The following is a 22,637-nucleotide window of genomic DNA, read 5'->3' on the forward strand; positions in this document are numbered from 1 at the left end:
TTCCAAGGTTTTCAAAGCATTAGAAGAGCATTTTGTCTAAGACCACATGTTTGGATTCTCTGAGGTCTGTGGTTTTCCTCTCTCCACTCTGCTCTGTGACTCTGGGTCATGGAGAATTTAGTGAGTGCAATGTGAACAAAGGTTACAAATATCCCAGCTAATACAGGCCGCTGACACTTAACTGAGTGCTGCTTCTTTGCCAAGCAGTAGGCCGTAGGCCTCACACGCACATCTTTTGTAATCCTCCTAAAAGCCCTTTATGGTGGAGACAGGTATCCTATTCTACACAGAGGAAACTGTAGGTCAGAGAGATTAAGTGACTTGCCTAAGGTCAACACAGCTAATGGAGTAGAACCAGGATTTGAATTGTATATTTCTCACCCTCCAACCTGGGTGAACCCATCCCATCCTGTCCCTGGCTTCATCTTTGTAAACCTGAGGGTATATACCTACCTGTCTGCTTCCTGTTGCCTTGTGCAGGTTACAAGGGGCAGCCACAGGTCAAGGGCCTGGGTCCGGCTGGCCATTTGCCTTACTGCATGTTGAGACTTTTATTTTACTGAAGTATTGCATTGAAACTACTTAATATTTTCCAAACTGAAAATAACTTCAATTATAGAAATATATGCTCATTATAGACTATTTAAAAAGGTATTGTATTTTTGAAAAAGAGAGTAAAACTCCCCTGAAACTCCTCCACCCAGGAGCAGTCATTGCTCTTCCCTTGGTGAATGCTCTTCCTGACCTATCTCTGCGTGCCTATTCATAGAGATAAAAATGTGCCCTTTTAGATAAATGGAATCTTGCTGCATGAATTAAAGTCATTTCTATCCCCTACTCAAAGCAGACTGCTTTCATCGTTATCAGTATGGGTGAAATCAACATTTAAATTGCAATAGGTACATGATATTTAATTATATTTATGTACCATTATTTATTTAACTGTCCTCTATGTATGGACCTTCTAATAATTTCCATTTTTTATATAGTAAACATTTCTGTTTTAACCTTTCAAAGATGGCATGTTGTTTTAGTTTGCATTTCTTTCATTATGAGTGAGAATGGTGTGGGTTTCCTATGATTATGGTCTCTGTTAATTCTTTTTTGGGGAATTTTCTATCATGTCATTTGCCTGTTTTTCTATTGGGCTGTATTTTTTTTTTTTTTTTTAGATTTTGTTTATTTATTCATGAGAGAGAGAAAGAGAGGTAGAAACACAGGCAGAGGGATAAGCAGGCTTCCTGCGGGGAGCCCGATGTGGGACTCATCCTGGGACTACAGGGTCATGCCTTGAGGTGAAGGCAGATGCTCAACCACTGAGCCACCCAGGCATCCCTGGGTTGTATGTTTTTTATTAATGTTTTTTAAGGGCTATTTTTACTTTAAAGAGGTGAGGCCTTTGTATGTATTTCCAATATTTTTTCTTAATTTGCATTTTGCCTCTAACCTTTTCTATAACTTTTTTTTCTGAATCCCCCAAAACAACTTTAAGTTAGTCATATTGATGTCTTTTGCTTTATAGTTTAGGTTTTACATCTTGCTTAGACATGTTTTAAAAAAAGACTCCCATGTTTTCTTCAAGTACTTTAGTGAATTCTGTTTCACATTCGCATATTTGATGCACTTAGAATTTATTTTGGTGTAAGGGGTGAGGGTAGGAATCCAGCTTCATTTTATGACAAATGATGAGCCAGTTGCCTCAAAGTTATTTTATTAATCTTCCCCCTTCATTAATCTGAATACCACCTTTATTATGACCAAAATTTCCTTAAGCTTGAATATTGAAGTCTTGAGAATACTGCTTCTAAGGTGCAGTGCTGTTCTATGTGGAGGAGGCTTCTTCCATCCCAGGTTCTTAGCTGGCATTGTTGCATGTCTTTGTGACTTCTCTCTTTGGAAAAGGAGGCTCTTATCTTACATCAGGTTACTGACATCTTTTCCTGGGGAGTGTGTTCTGGAGCTGAGGAAATGGCGCAGAGCTGGCTCAGTTGCTTTGTGTGGAAGCCATACCCAGTGACCTTTCCCTTTCTAGACTCTGCATCTAGCCCTAGCCTTTACCACACATCCTATCTCAAGAAGACACTTTTAAAAATCAAAGCCATTTTTTTGCCTGAGTCCTGACCTAGCCTGCTGAGACCATGCCTCCCTTTCTAGATGATGAATCTGTGGTTGAGAAGAGTCCACCCCTCTTTCAGGAGGCGCCAATGTTGTCCTGCTGTCATCTCTACTCCTTAGGAACCACTATTTTCAGAATGAAAATGTTTAGATTCTTGGGCATACAGACTTCTGCAGGCAACAAGAACCAAGACTTCTTGTGAATCTATTGACGGAATTTTAAAAAGGACATCATGGCTCTTAGCCTCATTGTTCCCTCAACTTTAATCCTTGAATGATTCAACGTTCTCTTGTCCAACCTGCTTCTCAAACTCTACTCTGTCATCATTGTTTGGGCACTTAAGTTAGTGAGGGGAGCCCCACTGTGGGTTTGAGGAGTGGGATGTCCTGAGGAGACTGTCACTTTGAAGATTATCTGATGGTACGTCATCTCATTAAGTCATCACAATATTATGGTGTTAACTCTTCATATCCCTAGTTTACTAAGTTTACTCAGAAAGGTTAAGTAACTTGCCCAGTTACACAGCTAGTTAAGTGTGGAGCTGGGATGTAACAAGGTCTATTCCACTCTAGAGTCTGTGCTTTTTCTCTCCTACCAGATTACCTCCCATGGGCAGTTTTTTTTCAGATTTTGGTGGCAGACAAAAAAGATCCTTTTCTTTTCTTCTTCTCATTATTTTTTAAATCAATATCTCCCTTAATTAAACTCAGTAACATCCATTCATCTCCTTAAGAGATGGATTCCAATACTATTATTTGCTACTTTTCAAATTAAGACTTTATATTTTTAGAGCAGTTTTAGGTTCACACCAAAATTGAAGGTAAGGTAGAATGATTTTCCATATACCTCTGCCCCCACACATGCATAGCTTTCCTCATTATCAACATCTCAGATTATTTGCTTTTAAATTCAGTTTTATTGAGGTATAGTTGATACATAATAAAATTCACTTTTTTAGGGATACAATTTGATAAATTTTGAGAAACGCATACAGTTATGTAGCTGCATCCTAATCAAAATATAGAATATTTTAAATACTCGAAAATGTTCCATTGTGCTGCTCTATAGTCAAGCCCCTTCTTTTACCCCTAGGTTTTGGCAATTACTGATCTGATTTCTGTCCATATTACAGCTTTGTCTTTTCTAGAATGTTATATAACTGAAATCATGCCATATATAGCCTTTTGAGCTTGCCTTCTTTCTTTTAGCATAATGCTTTTGAGATTCATCCATGTTGTTGCACATATAGAGTTCATTCCTTTTTATTGCTGAGTAATATTCCATTGTTTGGATGTACCATAATTTGTTTATCCATTCACCCATTGATGGACATTTGGGTGTCCATTTTTAGCTATTATGGAAAAGCTGTTTGAACATTCACTTACAGATCCCTGTATGGACTTATATTTTAATTTCTCTTGGGTAAATACCTAGGAATAGGATTGCTGGTTGTATGGTAAGTATATGTTTGACTTTATAAGAAATTGCTAAGCTGTTTTTCCAAGACAGCTGTACCATTATGTATTCTCATCAGCAATGTATGAGAGCTCCAGTTACTCCACAGCCTTACTACTACTTGTATTATCTATTTTTAAAAATTTTGGCCCCTGTAGTAGGTAGGTGGTTGTATCTCACAATGGTTTTAATTTACATTTCTCTGATGACTAATGATGTTGAGCATCTTTTCATGTGCTTATTTGCTGTTTCTATATTTTCTCTGGTGAAATATGTTCAAATTTTTTTCCTTTAAAAAATTGGGTGGTTTTATTCTTACTGATTTCTATGAGTCCTTCATATGTTGTGGAATGTAAGTCTTTTATCAAATTTGTATTTTGCAAATATTTTCTCCCAATCTGTGTCTTGTCTTTTTATTTTCATAGATGTATTTTTGGGAGGGCAGAAGTTTTAAATTTTATCATTTTTCTGTTATGATTGATGTATTTCATGTTTTATCTAAAAAAAAATCTTTGCATTATCTAAGATTACAAAGATTTTCTCCTATACTTTTTTTTTCTAGAAATTTTAAAGTTTTAGGTTTTACATTTGGGTCTGTGATCCATTTTGAGATTTCTTTTTAATATGGTGTGTGAGGTAAGGGTGAAAGTTCATTTGTTTTGTATTTGAATGTCCAGGTTTTCCACAGCATTTAGTAGAAGGATTCTCCTTTTTCCATTGAATAGGCTTGGCACCTTTGTTGTAAATAATTGACTCCATATATGCTGGTCTATATGTGGATACTATTCTGTTATTTTTATCTATTTGCCTATCCACTGATACCTTGTTGCTTTGATGACTAGCTTTATAGTAATTCTTGACATCAAGTAGTATGAGTCCTCTAGTTTTATTTTTCAGAGTTGTTTTGCCTATTCTAGGTACTTTGTATGTTCATTTATCTTTTAGAATCAGCTTGCCTATTTCTACAAGAAAGCCTTTGATAGGGATTGTATTAAATTTTTAGGGTCAATAAGGGGGAATTCATATATTAACAATACAGTAGTCCCCTCTTATGCTTAGGGGATGTGTTCCAAGATCCCCCCATGGATGGCTGGAACTGTGGATAGTATTGTATATACTGTTTTTTTCCTATACATAAATACCTCAGATAAACTTTATAAATTGGGCACAGTAAAAGATTAATAGCAATAATTAGTCATAAAATAGAACAATTATAACAATGTGCCATAATAAAAATTATGCAATATATGATTTCTTTCTCAAAATATCTTACTGTACTGACTCACCCTTTTTCTTGTGATGATGAGAGATAATAAAATGCCTATGAGATGAGATGAAGTGAGGTGAATGACGTAGGCTACTGTTGACCTTCTGACCATACGTCTGAAGGAGGATCATCTGCTTCTGGATCAAGGTTGTTCATGGGTAATTGAAACTGCACAAAGCAAAGCTGGATAAGTGGAGGGAGGGGGGTATGCTGTACTAATCTTCTGATCCATTATCACAGTATGTATTTCCATTTATTTTGTCTTCTTTAATTTCTCTTAGCAACATGTTACAGTTCTTAATGTATGGATCTTGTAGGTCTTTTGTTAGGTTTATTCCTAGGTATTTCATAGTTTTTGATGCTCTTGTAAATCTTTTCTTTTAAAGTCTACTTTCTAATAGTTTATTGCTACTATGTAGAAATACAGTTGATGAGAAAAACTCTTTAATGGAGGAGAGGTCAGGTTGGTGATGGCTTCACTGGTTTCTGAAAAGCAGGGGCAGTAGTTCAACAAGATGACCATATGCCCTGGGCTGACACTTTAGGGAGGTATTCAGGGTTCTCTTCTAGATACCTCCTTCACTAAACTATAGATTCCATGATAGCAGGCATTACTCATCTCTGTCCTTAGCACGTAGTCTGGAGTCTGGCACAGGATGGGCAATAGTAAAAGTTTTCATGAATGAAAGTATAATTTTTAAAAGATTTTATTTTGAAGTAATCTTTCCACTCAATGTAGGGGCTCAGACTTACAACCCTGAGCTTCAGAGTTGCACACTCTACCAACTTAGCCAGCCAGGTGCCCTGAAAAAGATATATTTTTATTTTAAGATTTTACTTATATATTTGAAAGAGAGAGAGAAAATATGAGCGGGGAGGGGCAGAGGAAGAAGGAAAGAATCTCAGGCTGACTCCATACTGAGCACAGAGCCCAACATGGAGCTTGATCCCATGATTCTGAGATCATGACCTGAGCCAAAACCAAGAGTCTTATGCTTAACCAATTATGCCACCCAGGTGCCCTAAGAGATAGATTTTTTTAAAGATTTTATTGGGTGTCCAATTTTAGCTGGGGTGTCCATTTATTTATTCATGAGAGACAGAGAGAGAGAGAGAGAGAGGCAGAGACACGGGCAGAGTGAAAAGCAGGCTCCATGCAGGGAGCCCAATGTGGGACTTGATCCCAGGACTCCAGGATCAGGCCTTGGGCTGAAGGCAGGCACTAAACTGCTGAGCCATCCAGGGATCCTGAAGAGATAGATTTTTAAAGAAGAAATAACCTCATAAAGATTTAGTACTGGCCATTTCTATCACGCCAAGTTGTTTTCTAATACTGTCAGCATTCATACATGTATTTTTTGCAGAGATGTAGTGATACCCTACTTGGTATTATCCTTTGATGCTAATGTAGATTAACCCTAGGACATTTGGCTCAGTACAGGTCCAATATCAAATGAATCCCCCATTCCTGGGGAGTTGGATAGGTGGTCAAGCATTTAAATTAAAAACAACAGCACCAGCAGTAAAGTAATAAACCGTCACGTATGCATTAACTCAATTCACTCATTCAACACAATTCCATTGAGTAGTCTCTGATTGCCAGGCACTGGGCTTGATGCTAAAGCCATAGAGCCTCATGTGAACTGGTCTCTTGTCCACAGTGCTCCAGACTCAGGGGAGGAAAGACAGATGTCACAGGACAATTATAGTGGATCATGTAAGTGCCACAATGGAGGTATGGGCAGGACACTCTGGGAGCACAGAGAGAGGTGAGGGCTTGGAGAAAGCTTTCTGTAGGAGCTGATGCCTGAGCTATCTTCAAGGTCAAAGGGATATTGTCTTTAAGAGTGAACATCCAGAAATTGGTTTAAATGACCGCAGGAGAGGAGGGCTGGCTCACCACCTCAGATGGCCACTTAGAGTAAGTTGTACTCGGTGCTTTGTTCCTTCCCTAGGTTACTGTTCTTAACACCCAAGATGTTAATGATGACATGAACAGGGTTGTTTAAATATGGTTTCCTTGTGTTTTAAACACAGCACTTTATATATATTATTTCATCTTCGTAACAACTCTGGAGGTTTTCATGTTGGAACAAACTCCATGTTGGAAATTCAATGAGATTGAATGACTTGCCCAGGGCTTCATAGCTAAGTGGGAATATAAAGACTCAGATCCAGGTCTGGCTGACTCATAGCCACTATACAATACTAACTCCACAATGATGATAACAGCAGATAACGACGATAACCCTCCAAATGTGAGCCCTCAGAATATGCCAATCCCTGGGCTAAATGATTTACATTTATTATCTCCTAGGATTTACATGGTTATAATCATCCCCATTCTACACATGCAGAAATTGGATCTTGGGTTATGTCACTTACTCATTATGTATGAATTCTGTATTTCTGCATTACAAATTACCCTAACCTTGGTGACTTAACACAGTAAATGTTTACTATCTCACACTTTCCATGGGCAGGAGTCCCAGCTCTGCTGGGTCATCCTGGCCCAGGGCCTCTTGTAAAGTTGTAGTTGAGCTCTTGGTCAGGACAGTGGTCATTTCCAGGCTTGTTTGGAGTGAGGGGCGGTGGGGAAGTGAGTGTAGATCTGATCCTCAGCTCACTGTTGTGATTGTTTGTAGACCTCAGTTCCTTACCCTCTCCCTCTCTCCATAAGCTTCCTGAGTATCATCATGACATGGAAGCTGGTTTCCCTTGTGGCGAGAGATTTTATAGGGGGACAGTGAGAGAGCATGCCCAAGACAGAAGCTATAGTCTTTGTATAACCTGTTCTCCAAGTGATGGTACATTTTTTCTGCTGTATTCTGTCTGCAGGGTACAAGTCAGTAAGTGCAGCCCACACTCAAGGGGAGAGCGGATAAGTTCCATGTCTTGAGTGGAAGAGTATAAGATAATTTGTTACATATCTTGAAAGCACCGCTAATAAATTGCTGAGATGAGATTCAAACCCAGAAGGACTGACTCCAGACAAAAACACATGTATGAATGCTAACAGTATTAAAAACAACTTGGCGTTGTGAGCTTTGAGCTGTTCTGTTATATTGCCTCCATATTTCACACAAGAATTTTTCGCTGGTAATGTGTGGGAAGAAACTCAATTCCTGCCCTTTGGGGACTTTTAAGAAGTCCTCTGAGAGAGTAAGGTAGAAATAGACAATTGGATGGGGCTCCTGGGTGGCTCAGTCAAGTAAGCATCCAACTTTTGATCTCAGCTCAGACCTTGATCTCAGGGTCATTATTTCAAGCCCTATGAGTTCAAGCTCCATGCTGGATGTGGAGCCTACTTGAAAAAAAAAATGAAAGAAAGAAAAATATATAAGTAGCCAAATAAGTAGAGGAAGAGAAGTAAGGAGATCATTGGACCAGTTGAAGGAACCAACCATAAGAATTGCAAGGGCAGGTTAGTTTGGGCTTTCATGAATTCAATCCAGATAGGCTTTCTAACAGAGCACACTTTGAGAAACACAGCAGTGGAAAGAGATTTGTACTGTCTTCAATTCTCAGCAGTGAACCTGTTTGCAAGCCAAGCCCCTTCCCTGAAGAAAATAGGACTCTGCCTTTAGATAGCTGTAGAGGCTAATGAGAGTGTTTTTTTCCTGAGCCACATACGCACAGATCATACTGACACATTCAAGCTGGAACAGCTAATAGCATCATCTAGGCTCCCACACATTCACCACCCAGCACTTCTCTGAGGCTGGGTTGCCATGGACAACCAGAGCTGTCTCCCAGTCTCTCAAAACACTCCTACGTTACCCTGTTCCACAGATGGCAGCAGAGAAATGAGGTCCCAGCAAGATGCAAATGAATCTTTGGAGATGTACTGAGCCTGGCACTTTTCACTGTCATTTCAATTCAAGTGACATCTCCATTCAACTCTTTAAAAATGACGGTGAAAAGCCATTTGGGCCAGAAGTGAGCAGCTTTCTCCCAGCTTGGCCTGTCCTTTCAATAGATGGCATTGGGAACAAGGCTATTGGTAGGGTGGGTAGGCTGACTTTTAAGCTGGGCCAGGGCCCTGGGTGGGCACTGCTCCTCTTTAAGTGTGATCCTTCAGATGGACCCAGGCCACACCTAGAAAATAGCCTGGGATTCTGAAACAGGTCCTGTCATCACCCTGGAATTAGTGATGCTCACTTTCTTGTTCATAGATCCTAAGTGTCCTTCTCCACCATTTATGGGGAGTCTGTTTTTTAACAACTGCTTTAACCAATAATAATGGTGCTGGTGTTGACCGAATAATAGAAGCTAACATTTCATGTATATGATTTACCAAGCTCTGTGCCACGTGCTTTGTATTTTTAAGGCTCCTGACACCCACAAGAGAAACATCCTATTATCCTGATAATACAGGTAACGAAAGTGAGGTTCGGCAAGGTTAAATGTCTTGCCCATGGTCACACAGCTATTTAGTGACTGGGCTGATACTTGAGCCCGGATGTGTCTGACTCCAAAGTCCATATTCCTACTCCTTTCTTCCCTGGGTCTTGCTCTCAAGTTGCTGCTTCTCCGCTTCCCACCGTCTCTGCACTTTGGCTGTCAATTCTTGCCTGGAGCAACTGTTGCTCAGGAACCTGCTGGGACAAGTCTTCTGCCTCGACCTCGACACACTCCTTTGGATGAATTGGTGTTAGCCCTGCGGCCCCACGCACCAGGGTAAGAGAGACTCTCGCTTCCTGCCCTGGCCCGAGGGACCGACTGGCTGGGCCTGCCTTCTGCCCAGCTCACTGGTCATGGAAGAGTTCGGACACGCACTCCACTCTTGCCTGATGAAAAAAGTTTACAGAGCCCAGTTTTTTCCTCTCACCGTAGTGAAAGTCTGATGACGTAGAGGTGAGGGTCATGACTGACAGGTGAGCCAGAAAGCTCTGCTCCCTTCGCCTACTGTGCTTTTCTCTGGCTGGTCTTGGGTACCGGGGACACTGTAGCTCTCCCATGGGGTGGCCATCATACTCTGAGGAGGGACTAACATGCCTTTCCTTCCCCAGTCACACTTTTGGAGTCTTAAGTCCTCCATGGAAGGGGATAGCCTTACAAGATGTATTTAAAAACCATCTTGTTACAAGATTGGGAGTGAACTTTCTTTTCTGAGGAATCAGGTAGTCTTCCATAGTCTCACTAAGCTCCCTAAAATAAAGGGCCATTTGCCTTTCCAAGATAAGAGTGTTGCCCTTGGGAGTTGTCCAGCAGCCTTGCTGTCCATGGTTGAGTCTGGCTCACCTGTCTTCTGTCAACTGGAACTCTCCATCCACCAGAACCTGTGCAGCCTTCATTCAATATGGGGAACTCCAGAGACGTGGGGTTAGGACCCTGTCATTTGCTACCAGACTCCCCAGTACCCCGCAGTCCCTGAACATGAGTAAACTATATTTGGTCTAGCATAATTGTTAGCCTGGAACCAGTTCTTTATTGTAATACCTGTATGACCCCTGGTAGTTCTCACTCAGGGTTACCTAAAGGATGCTGTTAAAAATAGCAATCATTAAGCTGATTGGATTCAGTGATTTCTATTATAGGCATTACAAATCTTTAGTAGTTTGGGACTTAGGGGTGTTGGGGAAAGAAAGAAATATGCCTGTTTAACATCCTGGGTCTGAGTTTTTTCTGGAAATGTTAAATGAGAGCTTATAGGAGAGAACTGTTTAAGTGTCTTCGTGCCCTAATATCTTACCGTCTTCCTAAGCAGCTAGAGGTTTATAATTTTATGGATGTAATGCATGTAGACTTTAGGGAATACTCCTTTTTGTCTAATTGGTTGCTAAGATTAGGTATCTATGGAAACAGCCATCCTTTAGTATTCAAGATAGGAAGTTTATTTCTTTTACTCTGCGCGATTATACAAGGAGTATAGTGTTCCTTGTATGATGGCTTCTTGCAAGGCCTGCTGTAGAAATTGGATTTCTTAGGTCTGTGAAAGAAGCAGAAAGGATGCCTTCTCCTTCTCCTGCCTTGAGCTACCTCTACATTTTCAGAAACCAATGGTCCTCCCCCACAAAACCTCATAATTAACTCTTCCCAGATTATTGTACAAGTTTTGAATATTAAAAATTGTCTCTCAACAGTGGCTTTATGAGCTCCAAGCCAAGTTTATTTTGAAAACCTTGTTCTGTGTTACTTTTGTCTTTCTACTCAGGTTTTACCTTACCACAGACATTTTTTACATTTGTATAACACTGTTTCTATGTAACTGTGAAAATTCTCAGATGTAAGTACTGTGTTTTTGCCAGTATGAATATACCTTCTTACCTCCGGCATAAGATGGTCTCTGGAGCATGGTGAGGTTCCTTGAATGCTTTGCCTTTATTTTGTTTTATGTTATATACAGAGGAAGGCTGATAACTTGTACAAAGAATAAGCATCTTTCCTCTGGTAGTTGAGAGAAAAGATGGGGAAAGTTCTCTCTCTCTCTTTGTTTTATCTATCTATCTATCTATCTATCTATCTATCTATCTATTTATTTTTCCTCTCAAATTCTATCCCCAGACTTGTAATCTGGTGTCTAGCATATCTTAACCCCAGAAAGTGATGTTCTGGACTGTATTTTCTTCCATTTAACTGTGTATTCTTTTAATTTAGCTTTTTGCATATGCTGTTTACCATTCATTCATTCCTTATTCCAAATATTTGAGTACTAATTTGACCTAGCACCGTTTCGCCCTGCAATTATCTTGGCGACTGAGGCAGGTATATTCTCTGTCCTATTAAGGTTCACCATCTAGCCAGGGAGACAGGGTTGCCAGGCAGTTACAGCACAATATGGAGCAGTTTTTTTTTAAGATTTTATTTATTCATGAGAGAGAGACACAGAGAGAGGCAGAGACACAGGAAGAGAGAGAAGCAGGCTCCATGCAGGGAGCCTGACATGGGACTCAATCCTGGGTCTCCAGGATCAGGCCCTGGGCTGAAGGCAGCACTCAACCACTGAGCCACCCAGGCATCCCTGGGGTAGTTTTAATGAGAGAATACAGGGCATGTGTGATCTCAGAAAAGGGACATTAACTCAGATTTGAGATCAGAGAGGTGGACACATCACCTGAGTCCTGAAAGATAAGCACATGTGAGAGCAGAGGGATCCAGAAAGGGGGAAGAATGTTTCATAGAGAGGTAACAGAGGGTGTTGAGTGCCTGAGGTCATTGCAGAAAGAAAACTTAAGTCCTGGTTTAATTCTTCCTTAGTCTCCAAAACTAGATTTCATGGAAAATCGTTACAGTATTGTGCCTTCATTTTAGCTTTACCAACTCAAAACCAGAAGGGTGGTGCAAGTTCTAGGCATGTTTAAGAATGCATGGCAAATCATTGGGCCCCAGAGGAGTAAGGTGGGCGTTGTCTGAGTTTGTCAAGAAGCTGCGTTAATTAACATCCCCCTTCAACTGTTCTGTTCATGGATGCCTGACTAAGCCAAGAGTTACATAAGGGAAATAATGTTGAATTCAGCTTTTCTCTGAAAAGGGCCACTCTTGACACAGAGCCACGGACCCTCTGAACCACATCACAGAGAGTCAAACGTAGAATATTTATTTCCAGAAGCAGTAGCAGTAGCTCTAAGCTTGAACTGCGTGTCTTGGGTTCCTTTGGAATGTTCCAGAAGTTGGAACTGACTTCTGAGTTTTTGAACACTGGATACCCACATTTGACTACAGACCACCCTCATGGGCAGTAGGTAGGTGAGCCTGGATCTGGAATCTTGGGGCCTAAATGATGGATGAGCAGTAGTTACGAGCTCCCGGTTCTGCCTCCTGGTGTGGTAGATGCTGTTCACCTGAGGCATGTACTCCTGTGAGTTGATGTAGATTTTGATCATCACTCCTCTCCCCAAACATTTGTTGTGGAGAAGTGAGAGTACTCTGGTTATTCATAATGGCAGACATTGTTAATGGAACATCATCAGCAAGTCCCTGTGGTCCAGGGGTGAAAACAGTGGTTATCCAAGTACAAATATTGGAGCAGCCACATCACTCTCAATCAGGAACTTGTTAGAGATGCCCATTCCCTGCCCCACTCCAGACCTGCTGAGTAAGCACCTCTGGCAGGGTGAGCCTGATAATTTGTGTCTTAACAACCAGCAAGGTGATTCTGAGGCCCACTGAGTTTGAGAACCACTGGAGTAAATAATACAAGCTACAGGTAATGAGAAACATCCTGTGACTCCTATTGATTGGTGGCCTGTGACTTCCACCCCTTTCTCGTCATGTCTAAGGAGGCATCTTGCAATGCCAGTGAGCACGATGTCCTTATAGGGGCAACCATGAAATTTGTACAAGTTCATTAAAATGTGTACACTGTTGTTGACTCTGCTACTTTTTTATTTATGAATAACAGGTGACAAAAGTCACAATAACAGGGATACCACAATTAAATGCTGTGGCTCTGTTGTTATAGCTGAAGCAGTGGCTGGCTTTCTTGCTTTCTTTCTCCTTCCTTCCTTCCTTCCTTCCTTCCTTCCTTCCTTCCTTCCTTCTATACCCTACACTAAGAAATATGTTTAAATTGTTATGCAGGAGACACCTACCTGTATGTATAACCACCACAATTGTTTGATGAAATAACACCCTTCATATATTTTCTGTGCTGCTCTATTAAAAGTATGCTGGTTTGCAATGCATAAAATTCATCTCATGACTCACTAATGAAATGTGACCTGCAGTTTGAAAAACATGGATGTAGTGAGCTGTCTATGCATGGACCCGATCCCTGGAGCAGGAGAGGGGTGGGGCTGCCTTCACCTCTATGCCAGGTAGACTTGGTTTTCAGTCTCTATTCCACCACTCTCAGCTGTGTGACCTTGGGCAATCTACTTACGTTCTCTGAGCTTTAATTTCCTCATCTGTCAATATCAATAATATCTATCTCACAGGGTTATGGCGACATGTAAATGACAACACATTGCATGCAGTGACTGGCAGTGGTAGCTACTACCTTACCTGTGGAAACAGTATTGTTCAGAGCATCATCAGTTAAATACATTTTTGTGGTTGCTACCCTAAAGCAGTCTTTCGCAGTTTTCCCCTAAACTTCAATGAGTAAGTGCCCTCTGTAGTTTCTGTAATCAGAAATATTTTTGAAGTAATTTTATCCTAAAAATGCAACCAAGTTGCACTCTATTCCAAAATATATTCAAATTTTGATATATGTTTTGTGATATTTTGATGCAAAATTTCGTTTCCCTCGCCGAAATCCTTGAGGGCATTGTGATCATAGAATAAGCCCTGAGTGGCTACATGTACCACCAGCACAGCCCTGAGCACAAGGATTTGGAAGTGTAGTTCTCATGATGGTGTTTCTTCATACGATGTTCTTGTTAGATTTTTCTTGAATTGTCCTATTTGTTGGTGACTTAGGGCAGCATCTCCAAATGTGTAACTCTGTACCCTGAATGGCCCGTGGACCCTGGGCAGCTGGCATGTGGAAGTACCAGGGATTGATCATGTGTGAATCCATTAGCTGGGCAGACCCAGCTAATGTCTGTTTGTCTTTCTGGAGGTCATGATTGTGGTTGGTGGCCAGGCCCCCAAGGCGATCCGCAGCGTGGAATGTTATGATTTCGAAGAGGACCGGTGGGACCAGATTGCTGAGCTTCCCTCCAGGAGATGCAGAGCAGGTGAGTAGCACCATCTGTCATTGTGCAGCCTGCTTTCCCCAGCTTGTCTCTGCTTACTGCCAGAAGTCCTCCACTGCTCCTTGTTTCCACAAACATCTGTGCATTATAGACTCTCTTCCTCTTCCTCTTCCTTCCCCACTTGCCCAATTTCTGGCTGCCCCTTCTGTGGTCGGTTCTTATGTGCTTCGGGACTTCAGGCTGGTACAAGTATTTGCTTGAATCAAACAACATTGGAAAAGCATATATGAATGGAAATCCAGAGAGTCCATAATGGCTTCCAGTTCTATAAAGTTGGAGATCACTTTCTGTGGTGAATTATTCACATGATTGTCCGGCTCCCCAATGTCACTCATTGTCACCGCATGAGTGATCAGCCGCCTGAGATGACCTCGATGCCTTGGTTTTCCTGTGCCTCAGGTGTGGTGTTCATGGCTGGTCACGTGTATGCTGTGGGCGGGTTTAACGGCTCACTGCGCGTGCGGACAGTGGACGTATATGATGGTGTGAAGGACCAGTGGACGTCCATCGCCAGCATGCAGGAGCGCCGGAGCACTCTGGGTGCGGCCGTGCTCAATGACCTCCTCTACGCCGTGGGGGGCTTTGATGGCAGTACTGGTAGGTCTGGGATGTGGTCTCCACTCCTCCCGGCCTGGGACATGCCCTCAGGGCAACCCTGGTTTGCTCAGCCAGTTCTTGGGCCAATGTTCTGTCCATCCAGAACTACTTCCTCAGCAGGATACTCATCCTTCCTCATCTCCTACCTTGCTTGCCAGAGCCAGGCTTTCCTGCACACAGACTATGTAACTGCCCACATGCTATCATTTCTAGGACTCTAGGAAGGATTCTGCACTCAGAAGAGGCCATATTCTCCTTGCTATTGTTTGGAACCTATTTTTTTCAAAAACTGAGACTTAGCATGTTTAGCTGCAGGGCATCTTAGGATTGTCCAAATCTTCTGCTGGACGAACAAAGGAGCTGGGGTTCCACCATGGGAGAAACCTGACTCAGGCGTGTGCCATCTTTGTCCATTGCCCTTTCCCTGCTCCATGAAGCTTTGCCAGGCTGTGCCACAGCAGGAACATCCACTTGCTCCTGGCTTCTGTGTCACTTCAGAGTTCAAATCAGAAACTATGAATAGATGTGGACTTGGAGAGATGATCACATTTCTCATCTACCTCTAGGTGGAACTCTCTGTAGACAGTAGCTCTGGTACACTGAAATGCCCCCAGGGATGTAAAAAACAGGATTTTTTACTTCATTGAATTTTCATTTGTGTCTTTACCACTTGATAACCTTTCCCAGTCTTCTCTTTGCCTCACTCATAAACCTCCAGGGTCTACAGCCCCTCCAGGGGCTTCCACTAATGGATAGGACCTGAGAATAAAGAGAAGAAAAGGGAATGGAGCATTGTTTCTTTAAGAAGTTGCTTTCAGCTGTAAGTAGAAAGTCCTGCTATATGGTGGCTTATGCAATTGAGAAGTACTGTTCTACCCATGAAACAGGGACTCTGGAAGTTGGTAGTTGCTCACTTCATCCACTTGATCAAGAATATTGTGGCCAAGCTCTTTAAACGTCTCTTGGCTAACATTTGCAGGGCAGTTCAGTTGTATCTCTGTGTCCTCTCATGACCTGCCCTGAGTCAGGCCTTGGTGCACCTCCCATGCAGATGTGCTTTAGGGAGCTGCCCTAGGGAGCTACAGCAAAGTAGAGGTGGTGCTCAGCCATACATGCAGGTCTCTGACCCTCTCCCCAGCTTTTCTTGGGCACACTGGGTGAGGCCTTAACAGTAGGGAATCTCATGAGTCTCTTGTCTCCCAGGCCTAGCATCCGTGGAAGCCTACAGCTACAAGACCAATGAGTGGTTCTTCGTGGCTCCAATGAACACACGGCGGAGCAGCGTGGGTGTGGGCGTTGTGGAGGGTAAGAACAAAAGTGCGTGGTGGCCTATCTGTGCCCCAGCCCGCAGGTCTTGTCCTCATGCCCTGGCTCTAGTCCTCCCATCACAGCTCTTGAGTCAGGTACTAGTCTCCTGACAGAACAGGTGAGGAAAGTTGAGGTGCAGCTACTGGCTTGAGGCTAGCGGGTGGCCTGCTGTGTTGGGAAGAGTAAGAGAAGCCTAAGGGGAAACACCGGCCTGTTCCTTTGGCCACTTGTCAACAGTTCTCTTACAGGTTGAAGACTCAGGGTCAACATATAACTGAGGAGCATAATGTGATGGGGGGGGTAAGAATCATTTCATTTAATTAATTTTATTTTCCTATTCCTATGTTGACACATTAACAGAGCCTAGGGTGAAGTGGGCATTTCCTTCCAGATCTGATTACTGTCACTGCAGGACAGGTTGGTCACAGAGTCCTGCTCTTGTCAGGAAGGGTGTGTGGGGTGAGGCAGGTGGGAGTGATTAGGTCTGGGGCTCAGTTAGACTGTAGTTTATAAATGGCTCCTTTATATACAAATTTTGTTCCCAAAATCCTTTTGAAGAAGATAGGCAAGGCTTACATTTTCTCCATTCTCCACATGGGGAAGTAGAATGCCAGAGGGGCAAGTGATGTGCTCATTCGTAAATAGCACAGCCAGTCCTGGAGCCTGGGTCTTCTGACTCCAAACTCACTGCTCTTTCTATCGTGCTACACTCTTTCAGACCATTAGCAAATGCTATCAGGGAGTCTTATAAATATGTGTGAATTCAATGTATTAAAGCACAGAGTATGATTTGGACTAAAATGTCCTACTTTGTAGGACAACACTGTCTCTCTGCTTTTCATGTGCACCCTAAGAACACCCTTACTTGCTTTGGGGAAAGTTTAATATGCAGTGATTAGACAGTAATAGAAATATTCTTTTCTCTCACTGCATTTCTTATTTTGTACCAGTATTGTGTAAATTTCCATTTAAAAGTACATTATTCTAACATACTAAACAAGTCATCCTGGTGAGTGCAAGGATTCCATCCTCCTATCAAGATAAATTGTTTTTTTTTGCAATCTCATCCTCCTGGTGGAACAGAAATTGATTTGTCTGCCAAACGTAAGTGCTTTGTCTAGCCACCTTCCCACTTCCCCCCTTGTTCCTCAGCCAGGAATATCAAACAATAGAGGAGGGGTTAAAAATAGCAAGTCCCTGTTAATAGACTCAAGGAGAAACCTTGAGTGGGTATTTTTTCAGCTGATACAAGGTTGAGATGGTTGGCGGGGGTTAGAGAAGTTGCCTTCATGGTAGTGATTTTAAATCCTCCCCTTGATGAGGGCTTTTGGGAGCATCTTGTGTGTGTGGAAGGAGTGCTGTATTGTAGCATGCCTTTTGACACAGAGGACAGCCTGGGAACGTGTTGATCTTTGTATCCTAAATTTGAAGCCCTTTGGCTCTGGGTCATCCTGGGACAGCAGAGGGTCCTCCTTACAACTCCAGTGAGAATGTTTCAGGGGTACCTTACAGGGCTTCTGCTTCACTCTGGCCTTATAGGTACAGCTCTCCACGTTTCACGGTGCTCTCCTCCCTCTCCCTGTCTCCTACTGTGGCTGCCTGGTCTGAATGACACCGGGGTTGCCCTTGGGAGCTTCTCCTCTCCTCCACATCCCAAGCCTTCCTCTTTCCCAAGTGACTTAGGCTTTGGTGAGTGGTGGGCAGCTGGGAGGGCAGGTGGTTGTGTCTTGGCCAGCACACCCCATAGAAGCAGCCTGGACTCTAGAAGAGCTGCTGGGTCAGGAATTTCTCCTGTGGCTTAGGTGAGGATGGAACTGGAAAGGAGGTGTCCCTTTCTTTTAGAAGGTCCACTGGAAAGGATTCTGGGGCAGAAAACAAAACCAACCTCAGTGGTAGAAGAAGAAATAATTTTACATTTGATACAGCAATAGTTGTGATGGTACAGTGCATTTTTGAGCCTCTAACTTAAAATAATTGCCCACTTCCAAATAATGTTTGTACTTTTGTTATTTCTCCCTTAGGAAAGCACATAGTGACAAAAAAATCTCTTTTAATTAGTAACTCTATTAAGTGGATTTGCATTGGGCAGTGCTTCTTTAGCCTACAGCTAGTGTTTAAGATCTTTATTATAACTCTCTTGTTCCCCATCAGTCTGTAGCCCACAGGTGAGGTAGGACTGCCCTTGCCCACCCCCCCACCCCCACACACAAGGTGGGGGAGGCAGGAGTGGGAGAGAAGAGGCCCTCCATGCTTGAATCTCTGCTCTGGGAGCGCTCTAATGCCAACTTCCTGCCCCTTGTCCAACCTTACGCCTGGCCCCAGGCAGAAATGATGCTTTTGGATAGCAGCTTATGGTATTTTTATTTTAAAAATGGGTAATGGTATTTCAGGAATATTGTGCATGGCTCAAAGATTACAAGGGAGCCAATAGATGAGTTCCAGCCACCCTGGCCCAGAGTTGACACAGAGCACTCCATTCACATGCTTCATTTGCTGAAATTGTGGACTGAGCACACGAATGACGGTGAAGACAGGGTTTGGGTTCTCACTGAAGAATATTTTCCCATATTTGTTTCATCTACCATTGTGAGCCTTTAGCCACAAAGTCAGCCTGCCTGCCTGTAGCGGGGGCCCTCTAGCTTTTTATGTCTTGGGTGCCTTATCCTGGAGAAGATCTAACATAGTGCACTAGCAAGAGTATGCTAAGCCCCAGTGGCATCAGACCATAGCTTTGCATGGGCACTGAGGGTGCTTACTTAGAAGCATGCTTAGTACGGCTTCAGGGAGCCTCATGGCGTATGAGGAAGTGGAAGGCAGGCATGTGAAGAATGCTTAGTCTGGCTTGTGGTGCCTCTGGAGAAAAGGGGCCCTGAACTCTGATGGAGGGGAAGGAGCCAACCCAGTGGGTTAAAGATGGAATTTCAGCCCAGCTCCAGTTACTTTCCAGCACCACCTTCAGCCACTGTGTCTGTTCCAGGGAAGCTATATGCTGTCGGGGGTTATGATGGGGCTTCCCGCCAGTGCCTGAGCACCGTGGAGCAGTACAACCCAGCAACCAATGAGTGGACGTATGTGGCAGACATGAGCACTCGCCGTAGTGGCGCAGGTATGAGGGAGCCCCAGGGTACAGGCTGTGTCTCATCTGCTCTCAGGTGGGTCTGGAGACCAGCAGGTGCATGTTCTACCTCATTGTACCTTCCTATTCTTTCTTTCTTTCTTTCTTTCTTTCTTTCTTTCTTTCTTTCTTTCTTTCTTTCTTTCTTTCTTTCTTTCTTTTTAAATTTAATTTTATTTTTTCTTTCCTCTTGATGTCTGGAATCCCACTAGCACCTTGTGTACCCCGACACAAGCACTTACAGATTAACCTCTCCCAGGGGATTTTCTCTTCACTGTGATCCCTTCTGTTTCTGTGGGGATATCTGTGTTCCTGGAAAGGGAACATTTGCTCTGTGCCAAGTGCCATCCTAATAAGCACCTTCTGTACTTGGATTGATCTCATCCTCTCCACTGCCCTAAAAGGAAGACACAGCATTAATTCCAACTCAACAGGAAGTAAGTTGACCAGGGGGCGAATAATTTGCTCAAGGTCATTTAACTGGTTGAGTGGGACTCCCACTCGGCTTTGTCCCTGAAGTTAGCTTTTCTGACCCCTAAATTATCACAGTCACATTCTTAGTAGAGCAGTGAGCATGGCTGTCCCAGTCTCCAGTGGATGAAACTCAAGCCTGCCTGTCTGGGTTGAAAGCCAAGCTGTCAGTGTTCCTATTAGGAGATGAACTTACATCTCTCTACCTGCACCCCTCACTCCATTCCCCACATGGAAAGGGAAGGATTTTGCAAGTGTGGCTCACTTCTGAATCCTGTGGGAAGACAAGGAGCCATGTGCTCTCTGGGATTTTCCAGGAAGTAGAGCAACAGCCCCCATCACCTCAGAGGCCCAAAGAAAGGGTCTGAGAGGACAGAGGCATGGAATATTGGGCCCTGGCTCTCTGTTCTGGTTCTGTTGGGAGCTGATGAGTGCTGAGCAGCCTGGGCCGGGTGGGAAGGTTGTGTGACTTCCTCAAAGGGAAGCAACAGTTGTGAGTTTCCACCAATAATACTCTTCCTTTCTCATTTTTTTTTAATTTGAGGTGTAGCTGACATGCATTAGTATATTAATTTCAGATATACAACATTATGACTTGGTATTTGTATATATTATGAAATGATCACCACATACATTACATCTGTCACCACACATAGTCACAGAATTTCTTTTCCTGTGATGAGAACTTTTAAGATCTACTTTCTTAGCAAATTTTAAAATATGAAATACAGTTTTATTAATTATAGTTGCCATACTTTACTTGACATCCTCATGACTTTTTTATTTTATAAGTGGAAGTTTGTATCTTTTGGCCACCTTCACCCATTTGGCCCACCCTCTCACCCCCTGACCTTGGCAATCATCCATCTGTTCTCTATTTTATGAGCTTTGATTTTTTTTTTAAAAAGATTCCACATAGAAGTCCACATAGAAGTGGAGGTCATATGATATTTTCTCTGATTTAATTTACTTAGTATAATGGCCTCAAGGATTTTCTTTTTTATATATTTTTTTCTTTTGTGTGTTTTTGAAGATTGAATTATAATCTCACTTTATAGCACCAAACATGTGAGTGTTTCCTCAGCATTCCTTAAAAACTATGCTATTTTAATATTAAATTCAAAAACCTGGGATCCCTGGGTGGCGCAGTGGTTTGGCGCCTGCCTTTGGCCCAGGGCGCGATCCTGGAGACCCGGGATCGAATCCCACATCGGGCTCCCGGTGCATGGAGCCTGCTTCTCCCTCTGCCTGTGTCTCTGCCCCCCTCTCTCTCTCTCTCTCTCTCTGTGTGTGTGTGTGACTATCATAAATAAATAAAAATTAAAAAAAAAACAAACCTGTGTGTACTCACTGGTTAGAAAAGAAAAGAGGTATACGACCCCATTTAAGAAGCATTTGTGTTTGGGATGCTATTTTTAGCTGGCTTGTTTCTGCTAATTCTGACCAGTTGGCCCTTCCTAAACCTGGAGCAAATGCCTGAAAGTCAGGACACCGGTGCTTTAGTGCTGGGCCGGCTGAAGCTTACCATGAGACCTTGTGCAAATCCCTTCCTCCTTCTGATTCCTCAGATGTGAAATGAGTGGGTTATAGTAGACGTTCCTTAGAGGCCAATGCAGTTCACCCATCTCATGGCCCCTGTCCCTCCATCGAGCTCCTTGAGTAATCGTGGTTTCTAGGGTCTTAGTAGAGTTGTCTTCACACCTCCTAGGAATCCTCTATGACTTGAGGTGTGAGAGCAAGTTCAAAGCTCAAGGATGTAGGGACAGCTCAGGAAGAGTGGGGTAGCCCTGAGATAGGGGGGTGGCTTCTAGGAATGTCTCAAGCAGGAAGTGTGGAGGTGCAGCCCCTTGTGGAGCCACTAGCACAGACCTGCCTCACCTGCCTTAAATGGGCCTCTGGAGGCCAACAACTCTGTCTCTGCCAGGCGACCCAGGGGTTGTTGCTGTGTGGAGTTCGCTGGAACCGCTCTTGCCTTTACCTGGGCTAGCAGCCCTCGATGATGGCAGTTCCGCTGCCTGTGTCCGCGGGTGAAATCAGTTTAGGGAATGCTCTCTCTCCCAGAGTGGACACTTTACCTCATCACTGAGTCTTGGCATCAGGCTCCCAGGACGGATTTTGCTTTGTGCTTCATGTCCCTAAAGTGTGGGAAAGCCGTCCCTCTGGAGAGGGGAACCCATACACTTGTGATAGTGGGTGTTCTTTGGTGGCTCAAAGAACCTTTGAAGTGCCAGGAGGTCCAGAAGACTTCTATGTGAACATTTGCGGAACTGGCTTCAAAAGGGCAGGGGTGACCCCGATGACCTGGAATGCTGCTTGTTTTTTCACTAGGGTGTGAACTTTGCCGGCAGATGGTTGAGGAGTAGAGAGTCCATCTCTGGGACCCAGGCTGGGCTTGTTCCTGCTGAACGTGGAAGAGGGGCAGATGAGGCTGCTTTGGAACACCCTGAATGTATTAAACCTGGCTGTTAGATAGCCGTTGCTGGTACAACACCACCATCTGCTGTTAGTTTATGGCAACTGTGGCATAATTGCTAGAGGGGATTTTACATATCTTGTCATTCAAACAATAAACCTGGTGTCGTCAGGTGCAGGGAAGCAGATGAGATAAGGCACCCAGGGTCCTTGTCCGTGTGAAGTTTATATCCTAGAAATCTGGTGCCCTGGGCT

General features: G+C 43.2%; 1 protein-coding gene across 3 annotated transcripts in view; it reads left to right on the forward strand.

The window, feature by feature from the left end:
• The window catches only part of KLHL3 (kelch like family member 3), a 115,594-nt gene that overhangs the window by 80,836 nt on the left and 12,121 nt on the right, over nt 1–22,637 (forward strand). For 2 of the 3 annotated variants that reach the window (XM_055302618.1, XM_055302619.1), the window contains exons 9-12: nt 14,344–14,461; nt 14,879–15,076; nt 16,280–16,381; nt 19,362–19,490. In XM_055302618.1, the coding sequence (XP_055158593.1) occupies nt 14,344–14,461; nt 14,879–15,076; nt 16,280–16,381; nt 19,362–19,490 (547 nt within the window). Of the gene's footprint in view, nt 1–14,343; nt 14,462–14,878; nt 15,077–16,279; nt 16,382–17,923; nt 18,074–19,361; nt 19,491–22,637 lie in introns of all 3 variants that reach the window. The other variant, XM_055302617.1, reaches the window with a different exon arrangement.

This window comes from Nyctereutes procyonoides, unplaced genomic scaffold (assembly GCF_905146905.1).
Source record: "Nyctereutes procyonoides isolate TBG_1078 unplaced genomic scaffold, NYPRO_anot_genome, whole genome shotgun sequence".
NCBI lineage: Eukaryota > Metazoa > Chordata > Mammalia > Carnivora > Canidae > Nyctereutes > Nyctereutes procyonoides.